The sequence below is a fragment of the Ailuropoda melanoleuca genome, chromosome 7 (assembly GCF_002007445.2).
Source record: "Ailuropoda melanoleuca isolate Jingjing chromosome 7, ASM200744v2, whole genome shotgun sequence".
NCBI lineage: Eukaryota > Metazoa > Chordata > Mammalia > Carnivora > Ursidae > Ailuropoda > Ailuropoda melanoleuca.
The window spans coordinates 96,313,157-96,337,316 of record NC_048224.1 but is presented as its reverse complement, the minus strand read 5'-3'; the positions used below and the strand labels follow the sequence as shown (position 1 = coordinate 96,337,316).

Below are 24,160 nucleotides of genomic sequence, written 5' to 3'. Positions count from 1 at the left end.
GCTCCCACCACTTCCCTGGCCCTCTTCCCACCTGTTACCTTTATTCTCCTGCATGATTACTCCTTCCCATTGGCCATATTAATGCCTCACTTGTTATTTAGTCAACATTTATTAATGAACACTTTCTGTGTAATACTGGCATTTAGCTAGGTATTAAGGATAAATGAAAGCCATAATCTCTGTCCTCAGTGAACTCAGTCTAGTGGCAGAAACTGCCAAGTAAATTATATTGTAAAGGATTGATTGCTGTGGCTACCCCATGCCATTAAGACACAGAGGGCCACCCGGTTCAGCTCACATAGATCAGGGAAGGATTCTCATTTCTGTCTTGGAGGAGGAGTTAGCTTGGCAAAGAAAAGGGAAGGATGTTCTGTGTAGAGAACACAGCATGTTCAAGGGCATGAGATGGAGAAAAGGGGGGCATAAGTCATTTAGTGACCCTGAGTGTGTCAGCATCTATCTCCTGAGAACAATGGAATTAACCTACCTAATGATAACATAATTACCATATTCAGGTAACTTAACAGAGGCATAATATAATTATGTAATATGCAGTCCCTTTTAAAATTTCCCCAATTTTCCCAACAATGTCATTTATATGATACCATCCAAGAGCTAATCAAAGATTGTGTATTACATTTGGTTGTCCTAACTCTTGAATCTCCCTTAATCTCCCTAATCCTTTCTTTCCCTCCCTCCTGCTCTCCCTCTCTCCCTTGTTTTTCATAATTGATAGTCTTTAATGGGGCACCTGGGTGGCTCAGTCGCTAAACTTCTGCCTTCGGCTTAGGGTGTGATCCAGAGTCCTGGGATTGAGCCGCATGTTGGGCTCCCTGCTCCGCTGGGAAGCCTGCTTCTTCCTCTCCTATTCCCCCTGCTTGTGTTCCCTCTCTTGCTGGCTGTCTCTCTCTCTGTCAAATAAATAAATAAAATCTTTAAAAATAATAACAATAATAATAATTGATAGTCTTCAAGAATCCAAGCCAGTCACTTTCCAGAATGTTCCTCACTTTGGATTTCTATTATCGTTTCCTCACATTTAGATTCAGGATAAATATTTTTGTGCAAAGTACTACAGAGAGGTTGAGTCTGTCTCAGTGCACCCTTTCAGAAGGCAGTTGTCAGTGTATACTTTAATGTCAGATTTGATTATTTAGGTAAGGTGACATCTGCCAGATTTCTCCAAATCCCGTTCCCTGACAGCCTTATACCCAATAGTTTCTGCACCCATTGATGATTTCTGCCTCAATCAATTCTTACTATTTGAATTGTAATATAGTATATTTTATATTCCCCCATATCTTTGACACCTATTGGTTGACATTCTTCTGTAAAGAAGAGCTTTCCTTTATGCCATATATATTTTTAATTTTTTAGTATCAGTATGGATGCATAATTGTTTTTCTCCCCAATGTGTAATAATCCATCCCTATTATTACTCATTTAGTGCTCAAATCATCCTAAATTTGGCCAAGACTGTCCTTCAGCCTGGCTCCACTCTGCCCTTTTGACACATCCCTCCCTGTCTGTGAGCACCTTCTAATTATCTGATACACCAGTACGTTCCTGACTTTTTTTACACGTTCTTGCTCTCAGCCCCAAAACCAGCTATTTGTTTAAGTATTCTGGTTCGCATTAGTGATGGTGTTTAGAAACCAAGATCTGGAGTCCAGGTGTGCTCATTTCTGCCACAGAGTCATTACTTCTGGGTTATTTTGGAAAGCTAAGAAAAGTGGGTTTGTTTGTTTGTTTTTTAACCCTTGAGCCTATATGATACTTGTAAATGCAATCCAACACTTTATGGTTCTTTTTCTCTTCCTATTCAATATTTATATTTCCTTTCTTTCCCACAGCTAGTTTACCCGTCTGCTCAGTCTTATAATGCACACATAGTGGTTTCAGAATCACTATGTCAAGTCCAGATTATCTTTGTAGTTCTTTGGTTTTGGTTTTGTTTTGTTTTTTTGTGTGTGTGGTTTTTTTTCCTCCTTAAAGTGTATGCCATTAATCTTGTGCTTGCTTTCTTAAAGTTTTCGATATTTAAAATTTTGCCTTTTACTAAGGAAATACATCCACAACCTTGAATATCTGGCATTACTTTGCAGTTCTTTTTTTTTTTTTAATTTGAGTGTAAATTTTCAAAGATATCTAGTTACTAATTAAGGTGTCTGAAATTTTTAATGTATTTTAATTAAAATAGCCATCAAGCCACTTTAGAATTAAATTTATCTGTAAATTAACCTTCAGATATTCTACCTGTCACCCACCTTTTTTTTTAAATTACACCTACAAAGTTTAGTACTTTTCTAAAAATATGAGATAGAACCAGATGGAAAGAGGCCAATACGTATTTATATTTATATATCTGTGTATAAACTGTAAGTGAGTTTGCTGTCTGTACTCTACTGCATTTATTTGTCATCTGTTCCCAATCAAGGCATTGCGTCTCAATAAAAAAGAAATAAAAAATCTAGAGGAAAATAGTTTTCTATTACTTTAAATGTAACTATACCAGCCATACAATTTCATAGAGAATCCCACAAATAACCTCTTTCTGAGTGACAAAATAGTGCATTTCCTTGAATTTGGGTTTGGGTCAGTAGTTTCTTTGAAGCTTCTCCTCCCTGCCCCCCACCGACTCCCTTTGAATAATATTTAGCACTGACAACTATAAATAACTATGAACATTGCAAGATAATCTGTTCTCTGGAGAGAGGATTGACTCTATAACCGCATCCTCCATTAAATATATACAGAATATCAATTTAAACTAATCATAATGGGATGAAAAACACGTTAGGTATTTGAGAGCCTCTTTTGGTTTATTTTTCATCACAGAGGACAAACTTTTCCTACGTTCTATGAAAGTTTGTAGTGATTGTTCTGTGTCACCTAAAGTCAGGGGACGATTATCTTCTGATATGAAATATCAGTTGTTGGGAGCATGTTCACAATAGTTAACCTAGAAATACAATTTTGTGCAAAAAGTTTAGGCAGCAGAGTCTCGATAACAACAACAAAAACATTCTCCCACACCTGGTCAATTTTAGAATGGAAGCTGATGCTTTGAAAATAACCCATTTCTACAAGGGAAATGTGATTTATGATAACCTGAGACACAGGTATGACTAGAACCGCATTCTATTTAAAGTTATTGTTCCTCCAGACTATAAAAGCAGCCCTCTGAAGTGAATCAATGGAACCCAGTCCTCTTTAGTGGACAGTAACACACGCACTAATGAGACCGATTTCATTAAAAGATATTTGATTTATGAGAGAGTTACAGTCCTATCTTATTTTGAAATTGCTGGTTTAGTCCTGGCATCCTATCTTTCTTCTCCCTACCATCACCATCACCAGTTTCTGTGTATGCTTTGACATTGCTATGGTAACCCTGAGGGCTGATGGGATTCCCTGCATCTCTTTTCACAGAGGGTGACGAGACAGGAGTGATGGATAGTTTGCTGGAGGCTTTGCAGTCGGGGGCTGCCTTCCGCGACCGAAGAAAAAGGACACCAAAGCCAAAAGGTGAACATAATACTTGTTTCATGTTACTTTCTAGGGAACTATCACAAAGAACAACCATTTTCTCTTTTTCCTTTTAATTCTTTTAAAGTCGTGTGTCAAGAATGTAGTGCTCTGGGCAACAACTCTTCAGAAGTTTCATGAGTTTGCTTAATCCTTCCCTTGCAATGACAAATGTCAGAGAGAGAAGCATTCCAGTTGGCCGATGTCAGTAGCACATTAACAAACCAAAGCACTGAACCTAGAAAATCCTGATTAGTGTGACAAGTCTCATCTGAAGACCATATGCACCTTCTCCCAGTGGAGTTTACAGTAGCATAATTAAATGGAAAGTAAAAGTCATAACATCATTGCTTCAAGTATTTCAGGGTATTGAAGCATTGCTTTGGGTCCAGGCATATTTAACCTTTGAAAACAGTCTAATACTGTTAACACTTCTTGAGATGAACAGACCTCTGTGTTAATTCTGTCTCTCTCTCTTTTAACAGATATTCGGCAAAGTCTCAGTCCCATGTCTCAGAGGCCTGTTCTGAAAGTTTGTAACCATGGTAATAAACCGTATTCATAAATTGCACATTCTTCTTATCTACTTTTGTCTTGTTGATCTATTATTTTAGTAGGCTGCTGATTCTCAAGTTTAGATATAACTGTAGGGGTAGAAATGAGCAGATGGTACCTATTGCCCTGAGATTTATATTCATATATTCCATGCTTATGTGATTGGATTGAGGTAGTATCTAGGGTTCTTCTTTCAGGTCTCAGATGAATTTTTAAAGTTATTATTATTCGAAATTATCTCAGCCATTTTTGATCAGTGTTGCCCAATGTATCCTTTCAAAAACAGTTTGCTCTCAAAGTAATATTTTATGTAGTGGATTTGCTTTGCATCGAGATGCAATTTGAAATATTTAATCTGTTAAAGTATTTTACTCCACCGTATTTGCCAGTACAGTTTGAAATACTGTGACCAGCATTTTGGCAAAATCATTAATACAGATGAGTTTCATGTGCTTTTACTGTGGAAGGATGCACTAGAATCACTAAAAAGGTAAGTTAACTGAGTTTCTGATGTTTATCCAAGATTGACTGCTTTCAAAATTCCCTAACCAGTGCCTGCACACCCCTCACATGGAGTTCTCCTCTTCAAGGTGCCAATTCATGCTGACCGAGTTTTATTTACATTGGTTTCCTTTCTCTCACTGTTATATATTATGGGGTTCTCACCTTCCATAGTCTTGAACAAATTTATCAATTACCATTGTCATTTATTCAGAGTGAGATTGTCATCAAAGTTTGCCAGATTTATAAATAGCAAAATACTTGACAAATTTTCATTCAAGGGTGGTTTTGGATACGGATGAGTTAAGTTCTTGAAGTGTTAATGTGTGACTAAGTACAGACATTTGCGTCAAATTTCTAGGGTAGCCTAAAAAAAACTATAAAGTGAATCAGAAAAAGAAGTGGATGTGGGTAATTAATCTTAATAGATGGGTAGATGTTTATTGCTCAAGGTAAAATGTTTAAATAGGTCTTTCCAGTCTTTTCAACAGTATGCTTTTGTTACCGTTTGGCCTTTCCCTACTCTAACAGAAGAAAAGATGAACTGTAGTATGTCACAGATACTCATTGTGGGTAATTAAGTACTTCCTAACTTTGGGTTTATGATTTGGAGTCATTGTGACATAGTAAATAGTGGCAAAAGGTCTAGAGAATAGAGCTATCCTGGACCCTAGAGATTATTTTGTTTTGTAGATGAATAAATGGAAACTCAGAGAAGCTGCAAACCTTCCCAAGAGTACAGAGCTAGTTAGTGACACAAATATGACCATAATGCAGTTCTGATTCCCTTCATGTTTTTTTTTATTATATATGGGTACTTTGGATTATTTTTTATTAATAACAAAATGTATAAAATAAAGAAAGCAGCTCCCATTCTGTGTCATTAAAGACCCACAGCCAACACAATGATCATGAAATAATTATAATGGCATACATACAACCATGTTATACTTAATTTAAAGTAAGTATTTTAGGTATCATGTAGAGGAAGATTATTTAAGATAATTTTGTGCACTGGCCTTGGGGAACCCAGTCCTTTTCTGACTGTAATGTCAGTAAAGTGTACAGGCTACAAAGGCTCATCTGTAATTACTTATAAATTGTGGTATTTTGGTTCATTGCATAAAAGCAGATGAACCTTGCATTTCTATCTTTACTCGGGTTGACATGTACTATCTGAAGTTCTAAGGCTCTTGTGATAATTAAACTAATAGGTTATACAGCAAACCAAAGGAGATATATCATAAAGGTCAAATTCTTTTCTAATATAAATGTAGTGGATTAAAGTGTTTTTAACACTTATTTTCTATCAGTATTTCTGTTGTGTTTTCCTTTCATATTTCTAACCAAGTGGGGAAAAATTCAAATGACCAGTTAATCTTTAAGAACTCTATATGTAAAGATAGATTTATTAGATTAGATGTTGAAAAGTATAGAATTTAAGGAAAATATTGCCATTGAAACAAGGATCATGATTATCATTAGGAAAAGATGATATTTCAGAGTATTTTATAATCTTACTATTTCTAAAAATTGCTTTTTGTTTTGAAAATGCTAATCCTACAACTCAACTGAACGATGTGAATGAAATCTAACTTGAGCCTCTCTTACCTTTTAATCTGCTTTCATGTACTTAATGTCTAACATTTTCTATATGCTTATAGTGGTTCATATTATCTCATTTTTTTGAAGACTTAGAAGATTTTCTACAATTATTTTAAACTTGCTTATATTCTTAGTAAAATAATATTTTTAAGTATTAAAATAATCTAATGTCTACTAAGTTATTTAGCTTACTAAATACCAAGCACCATGCAGAATTGTTATACATATCATTCACAGTAATTGTATCAGATAGTCAATATTTTTATCTCCATTTCATTGTTGAAAATAACTAAAGATTAAACAGTTCTGGTAGTTTGCTTATGGTCCAGTGCCAAGTTTTGAACCTGAGCTGACTTCTGATTCCACATTCTTAATCTCTCCACCATGTTGTACGCTGAATACTTGGCCTGAATCAGCATCTATTCCTTTTCACATCCTTGGGCTATGAGCAATCTATGTACCTTTTTTTTCCCCCCTCTTCTTAACCTAAGGTTGACCTACTGAGATACACCCTTTCAGAGGTTTTCTAGCTTCCGGTGTATCTTGTCTCTTGTTCCCAGATTTAATCCCTAGGTAGCACTGTTTTCCAAGAATATACCATTTTCTGGAATTATGACCACTTTTTATTTCTTTAATATGCTCTGTATTAGGGACACCTGGATGACTCAGTCATTTAAGCATCAGCCTTTGACTCAGTCATGATCCCAGGTCCTAGGATCAAGTCCTGTGTCGGTCTTCTTGCTCAGCGGGGAGGCTGCTTCTCCCTCTGCCTGCCGCCCCCCCGTTTGTGCTCTCTCTGTCTGTCTCTCACACAAATAGATAAATAAGATCTTTTTAAAAAATTAAAAAATAAACTCTATATTAAAAACATCTATATTAATTTTAGCCAACTTATACTCTGTTACAAAGACCATGGAACATGTAAATTGTATAGATTATAAGTACAAATTTAGATTATATCTGCAGATACAAATGTAGTTGCAGACATAGATCATCTTTTATTTCAGAATTAGATCCTGGTAGAGTATCCTCAGAGACCTTGCAGCTAAAATGTCCCAGTATATATTTTGACAAAAGATGACCTCAAGCATTCTAACTGCTATGAGCTTCAGAAGCACAGAGATTACACATGCTGAGTAATCCAGCCCTTGTGCCCTGCCTGCTCCGAACCTCTGCCAAAAATACTTTGGTTAAAACCATTACTTGTTTTATCTTTTGCTTTGCCTTTTACAGCCTCAGCAGAAATGAAACGTCCAGTATTTTTCCTCATTAAACCTTTATTCATTCATCAATTTAGCAAAATTTATTAAGCACTCACTTGGCACTTAAAATACAGAGATACTCCCTAAGAGTTCATCATCTAGTTGGGACAGATGAGTAACAATTCCCATACATTTGGTTAATGCCAGGATAGAGGCAACACACAAAGTATTGGGAATACCTACAGGTATGGAATACTAATCCAGACCTTATGAAGACAATTCAGGCTTGACTTCTAGAACGACCTGAAATCCAGGCTGAGTTTTGAGGGATGAGTAGAAGTGAGGCCAAAAGGCCAGGGGCAAGTGTGGGCCAAGAAAGAGCAATAGCATGTGTGTACTTTCTCAGAGGTTCTCCAGTGAACCCTAGTCTGTAAAACTACATGTTCTAATAACCCCAATGGCTTTCCCATTTTGCGGTAGTCATTTCCTATAAAATATTCAGTGTCTGCCCCCCTACTCGTGAGTCCCATTAAGGTGGGGACGAGGGGATAAAAGATACCGGACTTACGTACTGCTGTACCCTCAGCACTTAGCTGCATTGGGCCCTGACACGTGGATGTTTAGTAAGAATGTGTTGAATGAACAGACGTGTTTATGTTTGGGTTTGAATGGAACAATTAATGTACTATATCGAGCAAAATCAGGTCGCTGGATGTCACCCAAATAAGTGGGATTTAATATGCTAATTGCTAAAGCTCCAGCTGTGAACACTGTTAACCCCCTCTCATCTCCTCCCTAAAATGTTATCTGTCATCAGAAGGAGCTATTTGATCATCAGTGGTCTGTGCTTCAAAAGGTGTTATATCAAATAGGGAGGATGCGGTTCAATCTTGATTGGATTATTCACTCCTTAGAAGTAGAGGGTTGCTTATTAATTAGATTTCTTTCCCTTGCTTAATCAAGCAGAGTTTAACAACAGTAAATAAAACAAAGGAAAGCTTCTGCTAATGAGTACAGGGCATTATCTCCGTGTCTTTACTCAACACGGTGCATTGCATATCTGAAGATTTTCTATAGTCTGTGGAAAATAGTGTTTTCCTTTTAAGTCAAGATAATCAAAGTATTTATTAATGCGTTTTTCTAAAGATTGTACCGTATTTGGGTGTTAGTGAATCAAATGGTCTGCTTAAAAATAAAGGACGAGCTAGGAAAGCAGTATATGGAGAGTCTGATGCCAGACCAAGAAATTGGACTGTTGAGGGTTTTGAGCAGGAAAATGACAGGTCTGAGCAGGTTTCTGAAACTGAAGTGACAAACGTAAGAGAGAGGAAAGAATCAAAAGGACTTCATAGCCACCCTTTTTGCCAACACGGATTGGCCACAAGGGATGGGGAGTGAATAAAAGAGCTCTTTAAGGTTTGAGGGGAGAAGCCAGGTCTAGAGCTGTGGGTTAAGGGACCTCCACAGAGAATTGCTAATGCTACTTAAGCTAATGATTTCTCTAAAGGAAAATCTTTAAATCTAGAGGATGGCAAGTCAAGGGCTACCCCTCAGGAATGGACACAGGTGGGTAATGAAGTGAGCAAGAGGCAGAAGAAAGATGAAGAAATTGGGGAATTGCATGATAGTCAAGCCAACATTATGAAGGTGGAAAGGAGACTTTCAAGGACTTGGTTTTCTCATTTTCTGTCTTTAGATGTTTGTCTCTTTGTTTCTACAACTAGGTGGTATACCACTGAGTGACTGGCGCTTTTCAGGATCTGTTACTTCCTCCTCTCTTCCAGGACATCTCGTCCTCTGCACACTATGTGGATGCTGTAAAGTGTTCCCAACAAAGGTTTCACAAATATGAACGGTTTAGCCACACCTTGTGGTACATCTTCCTGCAATTTGATTGCATCTTCATTAGAAGGTTCTCTTTTCATTAAGTAGTACAGTGGGTTTTTTTTTTCCTCCGTTAAATGGATATAATCAGAAAGAATTCTATAAACTATATGCAATTAAAACCCCTAATGATAAAACTATTTAACTGTGACAAAATAAGATAAAACATAATCAAAATTTTAGGCAAACAAATATTACACATTTTTAGTGAACATCCATAACCTAAACAAAATCTTGCTATATTATCTTTACACTAAATCAATTCTTAATAGCCTTAATTTGGATTTGATTATCTATTTTTACTCTTCCACTTATATATGGAGCTTTGAGAGATTTTTATAGAAATAAGATTGTATTGCCGCCAGGCACAGCTGCTCTGCTACTCTAAGATTTGAAGTCAGAATTAAATGTGAAGCTAGTTAGATATCTTTGAATTAGCATATTTCTCACAAAATAAGGGAGGCACACAAGAAAAGCTTTGTTTTTGATCTATCAAAACTTCACACATAATCACCCCACCCTCTCTAATCCACTCAGTTTTGGGTCCTCTTTATTTCTCGACCTACCTTCCCCCAAACAACGAGAATTTGTCTTGAGGCAGAATTATGAAATTAGTAAGGTTTTCAATAGTGTCTACTGAACACTAGCTGCCTTAAGACTTGTTTGAAAACAGGACGCCAAACCACTCCTTGTCTAGAATATCTTATCTGTCAAAGTGAATGTTGACAACTACCATTTTAATTTCTTTGAACTGTATCCTAATTTAAAGTAGAAAAGAGCCTAGGGAATAATAAAGTAAAATTATATGATTTTGCCAAATGTCATTGGCTCATGTTCTTGAGAATATTTTTTGTTCTCTTTCCGATGAACTTGTGCTGCTAAATGCCTAAGAAAGAAAGGGAGCTATTAAAATACTAATTGTTTTTGACACCCTTACACTGGCGCTTTCAAGCAGAATCAAATGCTACCTGTAACTGTCAAAAAAAGACTTAAATATTTTTCTAAGGAGATTTTTCTAGGCCAGGAGTGTAAAACAATTTGGGTGATTTCACAATTTATTCAAATATCAGTCTCTCCTATTTACTATGTAGTCAAGCAAAAGGAAGAATGGACTCAGCAGGGCTCCTGCCTAGGTAAGGATGCCCCGTGGGCAGAAGGGAAAGGCATTTCTAATTTATAGTCAAGGCAGGGACAACCTCCTGGCTTAGTCATTATCATACACACTCTTAAGCACGAACAGGTTAAAAAAAATCCTCAAGCAGTGAGGACTTCAAGTTGTTTTAAAAGGACATTTATGCAAGAACTAGCAAATCCCTTTCATTTAATGAGCATTCACAAATGTATGCTGAAGGCTGGAACTAAATTGAGTGAAAAGGGGTAAAGGACTACTGCATAAGGAAAGTAATGTCCTTGACTTCCCTGAAATAGTTGTTATGATTAATATGTCTTTTGTTCTGTTTGTGTGCCATAGTGGACTATAATTACATGATCTTTCAAAATTTCCGGCCCACTCTAAATTTCTCCCTTTCCTCATAATATAAGTTCAGAAGGAGTCAGTGGATAGACTTTAAGAAGCTCCTTGAACTCTGTCCTTTTATTTTAAATTTTGTGTTTGGGCATATTTTCTGGCTTGTGTGTTGTTTGATTATTTTTCTCTTTTTCCACATGTTAATATTTTTACATGTATATCCTTAAAAGGAAGCCACTTGTACTGTCATTTTGTCACTTGAGAACTAAAGTTGTATTGACATAATGACAAATGTGGAAAACATGTCAAATGGTTGGCAAATCTACAGTTTTAATGACAAATAAATTGTTTAAGATAAACAGTTACGATTCAGTGAAATGGTGCTACTGGGAAGCTTCCCCCAGGATACAGGGAGGAGAAGGCATCCTTTGTGCCGTGGACGGTCATTAGTCTTACTGGGTCTTCTGGGCAGGGTGGTGTGCAGTGCTCATCTGGGCTAAGCAACTTGGAAGGAACAGGCAAGGGAAAGAGGACTCTGGAAAAAAGCAGTCGGCAAAGCCATAGGGTTCAGGAAGCCAGGCAAAAAAGGATGGGGGAGCACCTGGACAGAGATTGGCTTGAGAACTCGGGTGCCATTGTTCACCTCAGGAAGAGCAGTTTCGATAGAATAGTAGAAACTGAAGCCAGAAGGCATTGGTTGGAGGAGTTTAGGCTCCTCCTTCTAAATGCCTGGATATGAAAGAAGAAAAGGAAGAGAAATAGCTAGAAATTCCTGGAACTAGAACGCCTCATGGTGTAATGAGGAGGTTATGTTTCTTTGCCTTTGTGGCATTGGCTTTACTGTCTTTGGATTCTGAAGGGGAGGAGTTCTGGAGGGGAGGGATGACTATTTGGTGGGGCAGTGGTTAGAGTGAGGTTCATGGGGGATGGCATGGGAGAGCCTAAGTGTGGAGAATTTGGACAGTGAAAAGGAAGGATGTACAGAGAGAAGTGGATACAAAGAGAAGGGGGAATCTGAAGATCTCACCTGATGACATCTGTTTTCCCTGAGAACAAAGATAAAAGGTCTCCTCCTGAAAGTCTCTGAGTGGAAAGAGAGGCAAGGGTGATGGGGAAGGACCAATGGCGCATGTCCTGCATGGACTGTGAGAGGTCACTGCTCAGGGAGACAAAACCATGTTTGCATCAGTGGTCCAGCTAAAAAGGGAGACTATGACTTATGTAATGATAGTAGTGTGTAAAGCCTAGGGAGAAGAAAAGGGGCCAGGGTGCTTCCCAGGCCCTGTGACAAAAGGCAGTTGGTTTCCCAATAACCTAAAGGTTCTAAAAGTTCCTCTCCAGGTGTCAGCACAGTGCTCAGTGTGGCGGAAGGCAGTCTGAGTGTGCTTCGGAGCGCCAGTCAAGCAGAGTCCTCCTATTTTCTGAGAGGATAAGATATTGCATACTTTAAAATAGTGTGGTGGTTATTTAGGAAAGTAAGGGAAATTCTGTTGGGACGTCGTATATGATGTGTGTTTCAGCATTGTTGGGGTGCTGTGTTACGTATGAGGCAGGCATTTTAACACGGACGGATAGTGGTGACCCTCACGTAGCTGGTCTCCTTCCCGGCGTGTGCCCACTATAGTACGTGTCTGAGATCCTTTCCTATGAAACAACCCTTGGTGCTCACCTACTTATTGCTAAGGTACCATTAGATTTATTTTTATATCTTATTTGTCCTCATTAAAGGTGAGTTTGGAATAGGCAGATACAGAAACCATTTTTACAATGGTTGTATTAAAAATGAATCTTTTGCAAAGTTCCCAGCAGGCACATAGTAGTTTCCTTAAAAAAGAGCAATAGTTGTTCTTATTCATTGACTATATTGTAAAAACATAAAACTAGCCAGATTTTTTAATTTTGTTTATAGAAGCCTTAAATGATCGAGCCAAGCAGTCCCTTGAAAAACAGCATGGAGTCAGGCTTGGGATTTAGAGACAGATAGGTCTTGGTTTGACTTCTTGACTCATTAAAAGGGTGACGATAACAGGTGATTTAAGCTTTGAATGTCCTTTTCCTCAGTTGTAAAATAGAGAAATCACACGTTTCATAAACTATTAGGAAGATTTAGTAAAAGTATGGGAAAGTACTCTACTACAGTACCTAGACTGGATAGATGTTCGATAACTTCAATGTTAGTTCCTCCTCATTCTCTCCCCTTCTCCACCCACCTTCTGTGATGCATTTGTCACTAGAAAGTTATTATAGATTCGTGAGCAAAGTGACAGTAGTGTACAGAATGGGTGTACTAATTAGAGATTGAAATTAATTTTCTTTCTGTGAATAGTTCCTATATTGCACTTAAAGTACATTAATTGGTATGAACTAGTTTAGAAGAAAAAAAGGAAAAATTAAAAGACTATAGAGATTTTTAGTTTTAAAATAGGATAGTAAAGATGTTTTAACCACCTTTTTCCCTTGGGAGTCACCATAGAGCCACTAAGAGAAAGAATAATAAAAACCAATCTCCAGTCCTCTGAAACCAAGACATCTTTCACCTAGAACAACATATGACAATAGAGGAGAACATGTGCAGGTGGAGAAAGCTGGAATCCAGGTGTATTCATTTCCAAGGCCAGCATGACAAATTACCACAAACCAGGGGGCCCTAAAGCAAGAGAAAATTACTCCGTCACAAATCTGGAGGCTAGAAGTCTGAAGGTGTTGGCAAGGTTGGTTCTTTCTGGAGGCTATGGGGGAGAGACTGTCCTCTTTCTCATCCATGCTTCTGGTGGTAACCAGCAGCACTTTATGTCCCTTGGCTTGCAGCTGGGTCACTCAAATCTCTGCCTCCATGTTCACATGGCTTTCTCCCTGTCTCTGTCTCTGCACGTGGCCTTCTTAGAAGGGCATTAATCATTTGGTTAGAGCCACACTAATCTAGTTTGAGCTCATCTTAACTTGATTATATCTGCAAAAGTCACAGTCACGGATACCAGGTATTAGGACTTCAACATAAATTTGGGGTGACACAATTCAACCCCCAACAATAGGGGACCCTGATGAGAAACAGACTGATCTACTCCTCACAGCTCCACACGAGGGTTTGAGGGTTCAGGAACCACAGATGGGAGGAAGGAGGCATAGAGCTGAAAATGCGAGAATCTTAAGGGGGTAGTTCACCCTCCAACTAGGCATGGTGGGCTCCAAATCCAAACTTACAACCACTGTGCTGCCCTTACCCCACACCCCCTACCTCAGCCTTTCCTCCACACCTGCAGGAGATAAAAAGTATGCTGTTTGGAAAAAATGTGCTAGAAGCTCTAGAATTATTGTACAAACCAGAGCTGAGGTTCTCCACCAAAAACAGGGATTACGTGAACATAGAGGAAGGTCTTTGGGAGAAAAGAGGAGAAATGAATGGCAAAATCCTCTTCTCACCCCATCCCACCGCCCAGTCTTTACTACATAGGAATGAAGCTTATATTCTGAGTAGATGTCTGAATATGCCTCTGTAAATAATGAGCAGTCTAGAGAAAAGGCCTTTAGATCCTGGCATTTTGGCTCCCTTCCCTCAAAAAATGCTAGCTTACTACAAGAACTTCCCATGGAAAGCTCACTAGTTAACAAACCTATTCACTTATTTAAAGTGTTTGTTCTTAAATATTAATTTGAGCCAAGGATTCATCAGCTGACATTTGGGAAAAGCAATTCAATGTGAAAAAAGAAGGAAAAAAAACAAACCAAAGAAATTCTTAGTAGACAGAGAAAATGTAGGGGATAGCATCATAATTAATATATATTAAATCATAATAGTGTATATATGATCTTTTTTCATCATTAAAATATAAAAGATGTATGTATAAAAAAGATTTAAAAACAAAAGGATGTTTCAGATATGAAAAATATAGTAGCAGAAAGAAAACAGTACATATTTGGAGAAGCATAAACATAGAAACAGAAACAAAGTTCTAGGGGAAGATCAGGAGGAAAATGTAGAACTTAAAGATAATCCGATCTGTTTGGCTATGTGTACAATTGTATTATAAAACTTTGGGGATGAGTATGCAAAGAGTGGTAGGTGCTAAGAAAAAAAGAAGAGGCACGATGGTATGAGCTTTTCTGGGGAAAAATAGGGATTTATAATTGTAGTATACTACTTGAATTTGACAGAGCCTGTGTACAATTTTACAGTCACAATAATATAAACTCTGTGGTAGCCAGATTCCAAGATGGCCCCAATGATGACTGCCTCCTGGTGTTCATATCCTTCTGTAATCTGTACCACCTCCACAAACATTTTCCAGGTTTAGTCTATAACCAATTGAATACAGCAGAACTGATGGTATGTCACATCTGAGATTAGGTTATAAAAGATACTATGGCTTCCATCTTGGTTACTCTTCCTCCCTCTCTCTTGGTTCTGGGGAAAGCCATGTTGTGAGCAGCCCTTTTGAGATAAGCTGTAAGGAAGTTAAGCTTTGGTCTGTCATACTAGGAAATCAGTAAATAATGTCTAAGATTGATTAATCAGGACATAGCAAGAGAAATATGAGTAAGGCAGAGTCAGAGACAAGGAATTGCTATTTTATAGGAGGCCTTTTGCATTTCTTTGTAAAATAACAACCTTAAAGAAAATTAAAATTAGAAATATTAAAGGTCTTAATGGGAACAGGCAGGCAATCGAGATAGGAAGACACTCCAAGAGTAACTTAGTTTGTCCCCATTAAAATACAAGCAGAAGCCACATCTCTTCTTTCAGTCATTAGTTACCTAATATCTTTTCTCCTAAAACATGCTGACTGCATTTGTATTTTTCCTTTTTCGTTTTCCCTCTTCCAGTACCGTGCATGAACCTAAAGGGAACTTCTGTCTGTCCTAGCTCTCAGCTTTTCATTTTTATGTGATCCCAAATTGAAAGTGAATTCCTAAAGAGTAATAGGGTATGATGAAGAGTCAATAGTAGAGTGCCTCTAGCTCCAGATAATGATTGTGTCTCTCCACATAAAATGGACACTCCCCACCTTTTTGTCTGTGTTCTGGAGATAACATTGGCCAGTGATTTTATAGCACATACCTGAATCTTCTTTCCCTTGTAATTCTTAATGTGAGAGAAAACAGTGACAGAAATGAGTAATATAGAAAATCAAGTACCACTCTGGTTTGTTTCTTAGAGCAAAGGTAGCCTTTCAGTGCTGTGAATCTGTAGAAAGCAAGAGACTGGGGTGAGATCAGTATTTTGAAGCAGTAGCATTGGTTATAGTCATTGCATCTTTGTAAGTAAGTGTCTTCATACTTTACACTGGAACTATTTGTGCTTTGGAGGGCAGTGGTGGTATGATGACCTTATATGTAGTCTAGGTAAAAAGATAAATATTGAACATTTTTTACTATAAAGGGTCTATGAATTTATCAAAGAAAGCATTGACATGCATTAAGAAAGCTGCATGTCCCATTGATTCCCAAGTAAATTAGAAATTATTAGCATTAGCCGTGATGTACATTATTGTGATGTGACAGCATTTGGCTTAAACAGTTTCACCATTTATTACCACTGATATTAGAATAAACGATAATGATCATTAAGTGCTATGTACATCATCATTTAACTAATCATGCTTGCAATCTCCTTCTATTAGTCAAACCTCCTTTGGTTAATTAGTCAGAAGAGCTGTCTAATCCCGATTTCTAGAGGAATAATGAAATAAGGGAATATTGAAATATAGTAAGAAAAAAAAGTGCATCACCATTTATATCATATATCAATTTTATTTATCTTCACCTAGTCCATTATAACAGCCTCAAGGTTAAAAGATTCCGGCTTTTTTTTTTTTTTGAAATATGATGATTAGGCCTGTTAAATTATATGTACATACTGTTCCCATTAAAACACTTATGCAGCAGAAAAGTCCTAATATGATATGCAAATAAAAACAAAATCCTCATTTCCTAACATATCCATATTGAAAGATGAACCAATAAATACTGTTTAGATTTAGCATTAAAAATGTTAATAGCATCTTGTATTTTAGTCCTGACAAGCCAATAACTCAATCTATAGAACTTGAGAAGGCTACAAATATAAGACACAACTAAGAAACTTTTATCATGTCCTTTTATTACTTCTTATTAATACAGTTGGCCTGAGGAGTTCTTAAGCTGATGTTTGATAAACCATGCACTAGGTTTTATTTAATTTAAAGTGTATTTTATCAGGGTAAAAAAAAAAAAAGAAGAAGAAAAAGCGTATTTTCATATCTTTCTCTTAGTATTCCCCAAGGCCCAAAGGAGAAGAAAAAAGAGAAAAGGATCTTTTAAAATTCATTGCGATCTGCCGTCAGGCAACTGCTTAAATAATGATGATGCTGCGTTGTGTTTAAATGTGCAGGTACCAGTAAAGGAAGGACAGCGGGTGCACAGACCCCCGAGGCAGTCTCGCAGGGCAGAGGAAGGCGTTGCCAGGAGCTCCTGGGTCCTGTGCTACGCTGGTCGCCTGTGGCAATACTTACCCTCTCCTAAGGCTTAGGTCTTCATCACTTCTTACACACTGCTTGCTCCTCACTTCCTGGAAACCGGACCTGGCCCATTAACTCTCTGTCCTCTTAACCTCTTCAGTCACTGATCCCCATTTGCTTCTGTCCTCTAACATAAAAAGACACGATCTGCTCAGGGTAAGAAATAAATATATTCATTCGTGGAATGAGGTAAGGAAAGTTAGTAACCCTGGGTCCTATGTTGTCAAAATTTGTAATATTTCCTAGAAATGAACTCCATGTCTCCTCCATATTTGTTTTAAAGTCAGCAAAAGGGAGGGTTTTGAGAGTCATTTTTCTAAAATCATTCTTTGGTGATGAGTTATTTTATCCTGCTGGTATGCTCTCCTTGTGCTGGTGTCTCTGTCCCTGCCCCCATGCCTGTTTGTGCTGAAAAGTGTAATTGATTTTTTCTCATTTTAGGCCCATATGGTTCATCACATGTTCCTCTTCTAAACAGATCTCCAGCCCTATCTAGAATCTCTTTGTCATTTTGCTCTAAAATCTTCTTTAACCCTGTTACTGTCCTCTTTCTACAAATACCAAACACTGTTTCTACTTTGAAAATCGGAACAAAAGACTATAAATGTACAAATTCATGCCTCAGCAAACCTCTCTCTGTTTTACTTAAGTACTTGGCAATATGTATACCACTGAACTGGGAGGGTTTGTTTTGTTTTAACTTTCTTTATATACTCTTTGCTTCTTCCCGCATTTTAAATGTACACTTTATATTGAAGAGTCACATAAATATAAGGAACTACACAGTTCCCAAGTATGCGGCTTGATGAATTTTCATAAAATGAACTTACCTATGTAACCAACACACAGATCAACAGATGATATTGTTAGAAACACAGGAGCCCCTCTCACTCCTCCTGTTCATAACCTTGTATCCCACACATACCCTCACTGTGACAGCATCAACTCGTCTTGCTTTGTTCTTTTTATAAACGGGATCATATGCTTTGTATCCACATTGTCTGAATTTGTAATTTGTTCATTCTTGTTATTTTGTACTCCACTCTGAGTATACCGTATTTTCCCCCTTTATGTTATTTCTTGATTTTCGCTGGTACAAATGGTCCTGCTAAGAACATTCTCACATGTGGCTTTGTGCTCTGTCAGGTGTATACCTAGGAGTGCAATTGCCCTTTCATTGGGTATACATATATTCAGCTCCAGGAGATACTTCCTGCACAACACCCTTCCAAAATGATGGTAGCAGCTTATACTTCCATCGGCAATGGGTGAGAGTTTCATTTCAACAACTCTGGTAAGGTATCTTATTGTGATTTTGATTTGTATTTTCTTCCCGAGTAACTTGGGCACCTTTTCATCTGCTTATTGGCTTTTTGGATATCCTGCTGTGTGAAGTGCCTGTTCAGGTTCTTTGCCTATTTTTCTATCGGTTCACAGATATTTTTCATATTGAGAATAGATTTTGGTGTAACTTAGAATTCCATACTAAAACTTAAGTCAAACTGCCCATTAAAGGAAAGATTGTGTCATTTTATAGTTTTATAAATTTTATTGATCCCTCAGATCTTCCAGTAAGAAGCCTTAGAATGACAGGTCTGCTCAGTATGATACATAAAAGAGCAAGCACCTGCTTATCCTCTTCTGTTAACTGCCTTTGGTGTATCTGTCCTTGTTGTCATGTGATAGCAGCCCAACACCTTTCTAGCTTCTCTGAACTGCTGACACTTCAAGAACATTCTTCTAGAAAAGCTGACCGGGCCTCTCAACTGTTAAGTCTGATGTATACTCCGTCATGCCTCAGTATTTACTACTAATCAAGAAATACTGCTGGACTGTGGTGAACTGTTGTCATAAAATCTTGTCCTCAACGTGTAGCTCACAAACATGAATGGGGGTTGAACTCTACAATTCACAAACTTACAACACGACCTGCTTCTCCTTCTGCCTGCTGTTCCCCCTGCTTGGGCTCTCTCTCTCTCTCTCTCTCTCTGACAAATAAAACCTTTAAAAAAATTAATATAATTGAGTTTTCTCATGGAATTATCTATCAATAGTAGACTATTTAAAAAATAGAGAAGATTATAAAGGGGAAAATAAAATCTACCCATAACCTGACTACTCATATATAAACATGATTAGCATTTTGACATCACTTTTTCTAATTTTTAACATACATATATTTTTTGTGATTCAGACATGTTGTGCATAGTAACTTGTGTTAGGTGTTTTTTCCATATAATATGAATTTTTAATGGCTATGTAATATCCCCATAGTAAGGCTGGGCCATACATTATTTAACCAGCTTCCCTAGGGTTTGACCTTTTCATGGCTTTTAAATTTTCATCATTATAATAAATAGCACTATTTCTTTAGGATAACTTAACAGATAGGAACAATTTTAAGGCTTTTTATACATATTGCCACACTGACCTGGGTAGAGCAAAGGAATTACATTAAATTATACTCCTCCCAGCAGCCTATGACCATGTCCATTCCTCAAACCCTCAACAGCACTAGATGTGTTTTAAAATTTTTACAATTACACAGATGTCTTTTTTTTTACATTTTTAATTAGCAGTGAAATTGTATAATTTTCTATCTTTTAATAAAACTGACAAAATATGAGGAACAGGGAGACCAGAAACAGAGGGCAGTGGGAGAGAAACTTTCTGGGTAGTTTTTATCAAACTGTCACCAATTAAGGAAAAATCATAAACTTTAATATTGTTACCTCCTGTCTTGTTTCTCTCCACTAGGAGCAATTATTATTACTGTTTATCTGTGATGATTTTTCAGTGCTGCCCGCTCAGCCGTAGGTTTTATTTATACGTTTTCACCATTAATACTAATACAACTAATACTTGATTTCTTGGAGTGACGAGGTGGAGATAGGGGATGGAAATCCGAGATCGACCTAAATCCCAATAGTACCTACCTGGTTAAGTAAGGGGTAGCTGGACTATCACCTCGACTGGTGCTTCCTTCCCAGGGGTTTTGGGTCATTGGATAGCATCTTAATAGATCTGTAAGGATGCTCATGACTAAATTTTGTCTACTTGATGCCAGCAGAGCCAATTGAAAAGAAACTGACCCAACCACCTAATGGACTTTTTTAACACCAATTTTAACAGACTTTTTTTCCTTCACTGAGTTTACCATGTGCATCCATTTAATAAAAGATATTTCAAAAATAAAGGTATTTGTATATTATGTATATTTGTATATTATGATCACTGTTAAAATGTGATTCTTTAAACTTATAATTGATATATGTGCTTCTAGGAAGAATTTGAGATGACTTACAAAAGAAGGCGTGTAACATCCTCTAAGAGAAAAAAGATATTGTAATGAAACAGAAGAAAGTTGGCTCCCTTAGCTTAGAGCCCTGGTTCTCATCTTTGGTGTGTATTAGAATCACGCAGGGGGCTCATCATAGCACAGGTTGCTGGGCTCAACCCAGACTTAGTGATTCAGTAGCTTTGTGGCAGTCATGAGAATTTGCATATCTCATTAATTCCATGATGCTGCTCATTCAGGAGCTGCATTTTGAGAACCACAGATCTAGATCATCTTGTTTCTGTTTGGAGCGTCTGGAATCATTTTTGATATTAGTTTTTTTTTTCATTAAATAGTTTATAAACCATATATCTGATCATGCATAATGATATCTATGTTATTAGTTTTACAAGACTCTTCATATGGATATAAACGCTGTGATTGGTTGTATGTCTTTGTAGTTCTGAAACATGGCCACATTAGAAACACCTAGAGAGTTTTTCAGTAACACCAACATGGAACCTTATCTCCACGTATTCTGATTTAATTGGTCAAGGACAGAGCCTAGGCACTATATTTTTTTAAGCTCCCCTTGTGATTCCAGGGTGCAGCCAGAATTGTAAGCTACCAATGGAGAGAAAAACAGCCCATATTGCCAAAAGACAGTCAGCTTATTTCTTTGTGGCTTGGGGTTTTGTTGTTCGTTTTTTTTTTTTTTCCATCAGTGTGCCCAGCCCCTCATTCCCATTTTTTTTTTTTTTACCTGTGTGATGTGTTTTTGGTCTTAAGTACACGGTTTTGTTCTTCTCTTAATTGAACTTCAGGTTTTTGATGAACCATTCCTCTAATCTATCAAGGTCATTTTAAATTCTATTTCTTTCTTCTAGAGTATTTAACCCTTGCCCAACTAAGTATCATCTGCAAGTTTAATGAGATTTTCAATTTCCTAATTGAGACTGTGCTCATTAAGTTTTAATATTTTATAGTTTTATTGCAAATTATTTCTACCATGTGGGTGATGCTACCTTGACTTTGCCCTGGTCATGCACATTTTCTTCATTATCAGTGAACATCTATTTAGTGCTTAGAAGTTGTGTGTTACAGAGTCAAGTTCTATGACTTCGAAATAGTTGAAAATAAATGCTGAATCTGATTTCATGTAGCTTTAACTCTAAGGAGAATAGGTACATAACATGAGCTGCGTGAGCAACACAGAGTATATAAGCATATACCTACAAAAATTGAACATTGATAATATAGTTCATAGGTCAGATGGATGTAACGAGCCTAACTATGGCTGTATAGAAGTTAAAGTACCAGCTGCTTCTTATTAGCTGTGTAACCTTGAGCAAGTTACTTGCTCCTTGTGCGTAGGGTTTTTTTGTGCATCAGGTGGGATCTTATTAATTCCTGCCTTGGTCTGTTGTGAGGATTTAAATCAGATAATGCATGGAAAAATCTCAGCAGAGCCTACCACATAGCAACAGTTCAAATAAATGCTAACGATTGAGTCAATTAGTTGAAGAAGTGATAGTAGAAGGCATTTTAGGTTTGGTTGGACAAGACTGATAATAATCCAGGTGTCACAGAGATGACTGGTCTAGGATCTGCCTTCTTCATTGACAAATGAGACTGATCCTGGAACCTTTGGCTTTTTACAAGTTTAAGCATGGTTTCCTATAAGCAAACAGAACCGAGATTTTAATTCTCCGTGGCTATGGTTATTATTGGAAAGTGTGCTTTTGTAGATAATTATAGCTACCAAGTGGCAGAGTCAGGACTTCTGTCTACAAGCTGATAATTGCTAACTGATAGAAACAAAGGGAAGAGATTGCCCCTGGCAGACGGAGTGAGGGGAGTGGGAATCTAGTTTAGAAAAATAAGGTTCCCAGAAGAATAAAGTAGCCACTATTTGACCACTTACTGTGTGTCAGACATTGTTGACCTGCATTATTTACATTGTCTCACAGTGAGACCTAGAAAGCTTAAGGAACTCGCCCAAAATCATACAGCTGACACATGACAGAGCCATTAATTAGACTCAGATCTGTGACAGCAAATTCCATCTCTGAATCACTTCAATAAATTGCCTATCTTTGGATGGAATCAGGAACTTACTTTTTCTTGGAGAAGATATGCTTAAAAAGATCAGAGTTAGACTACAGAAAGATAAGGTGGAGATAGGAGTTGTGTTTAACTTCCTAACTATTTTGTGACAGCCTAAATGGGGAAAATAGCTAAGGGATTTTTCTCTGGAGTTTAGCATGTATTTAAATGAGTTAAATGGCTAAAAAGTAAAGGTGTCCCAGAAGAAGGAGGCTGAAAATGGACCAGATGGGGGTTTATAGATTAGAAGGGGGGTGGGATGAGTTAGAAAGGTAGGCAATTTATATACTTCCTTTCTCCATTGATTTACTTAAAATAAGTAAACATCAAGGGTGATCTCTTTGCGCCCATAAAAGCTAACACTTTTTTGGTGAAACACACATTTTTATAGCACTTTACAGTTTTCAGAGTGCTCTCACATGCATTATTTTGTTTGATCTTAACATATTGGTGAGCACTTTTACAATTTTGCTTCTATTATCCTAAAATATCCATAAGTACAAGAAACATGTCTATACCAAATTGGATAGAAGCCACAACTGTACTGGAGTTTCTTTGCCCATATCTTTGTAGTGCATTTATCTCATTATAAATGACAAGTTTAGTTATGATCAAAATTTAAATTTAGCTATTTGGGAAACAGTGGCCATCAGGCAGTGTCATGGAAGATCTTTGCATTTCTTCCCTCATTTTACACGTTCCTTTTCGATCTCAGAAATCTCAATACTGTCACTGCTCAAACATGTTCAAAATGAAGTAATTTTCCCTCTATAATACAGTTTTGAATCCCAAAATATCAGTTTGATAAAAAAATGATTTTTCAGGCTTACATTACTATGGCATTTGGAGTCATTAAAAAAAAAACAAAACACCAAAACTTTGTACGGTACTGCATTTTATCTGAAGTTGATTATTTACAAAAAGTCTTTTCATAAGTTAGAATTGCATATATAAATACCTAGTGATTCGTAAAAGAGTAGAAGCCTCTGATGATGAATTTCCTGGAAAGTCTTCCAGTCTTTGCCCTTTATCATTAGATTAGACTAAAATTAGACTTAAGTTTGTCTGTTACAAAGAAGATGGGTTTTTGGTTTGTTTTTTTTTTTCCATTAATTCTAAAATTCTTTTTTGTTTGTTTTTTCACCTGGCTTGATTAACATTAACCCAGGAGCTAAGTAATAGGGTATGCTCTTAACTATCCAGATAGCATGTAAAGAGTGTAAAGCAGGGTTATTTCTGCCATACAGTAAAATTCTTGCCTTTCATTAATGGCTACTTACTAAGAAAGTGTTTACTTTTTAAAGTCATCATTTATGAAGTGAAAATAAATATCTACATAAGTTATTAAGGGATACAATTTCTGTTCAGACTATTTATACGGATCTTTTTAAACATTTTGTCCCGAAACTAGTGCTAGTAAAGTGGTCAGTGAAGAATTCAGTTCTCTCTTTTCACTCACCCATATCCCTAGATAATTATTTAAGAAATTTGATCAAACTGAGTATCATTATGCTCATATATACTACCATTATTTTTGTCA

The 24,160-nt window shown here is 37.0% G+C and overlaps 1 protein-coding gene across 2 annotated transcripts in view; it reads left to right on the top strand.

Annotated features, from left to right (window-relative positions):
- Positions 1-24,160, top strand: part of DIAPH3 (diaphanous related formin 3) — a 484,281-nt gene that overhangs the window by 356,802 nt on the left and 103,319 nt on the right. For both annotated transcript variants that reach the window (XM_019796633.2, XM_019796631.2), the window contains 2 exons: positions 3,433-3,528; positions 4,014-4,073. In XM_019796633.2, coding sequence (XP_019652192.2) covers positions 3,433-3,528; positions 4,014-4,073 — 156 coding nt within the window. The remainder of the gene's footprint in view (positions 1-3,432; positions 3,529-4,013; positions 4,074-24,160) is intronic.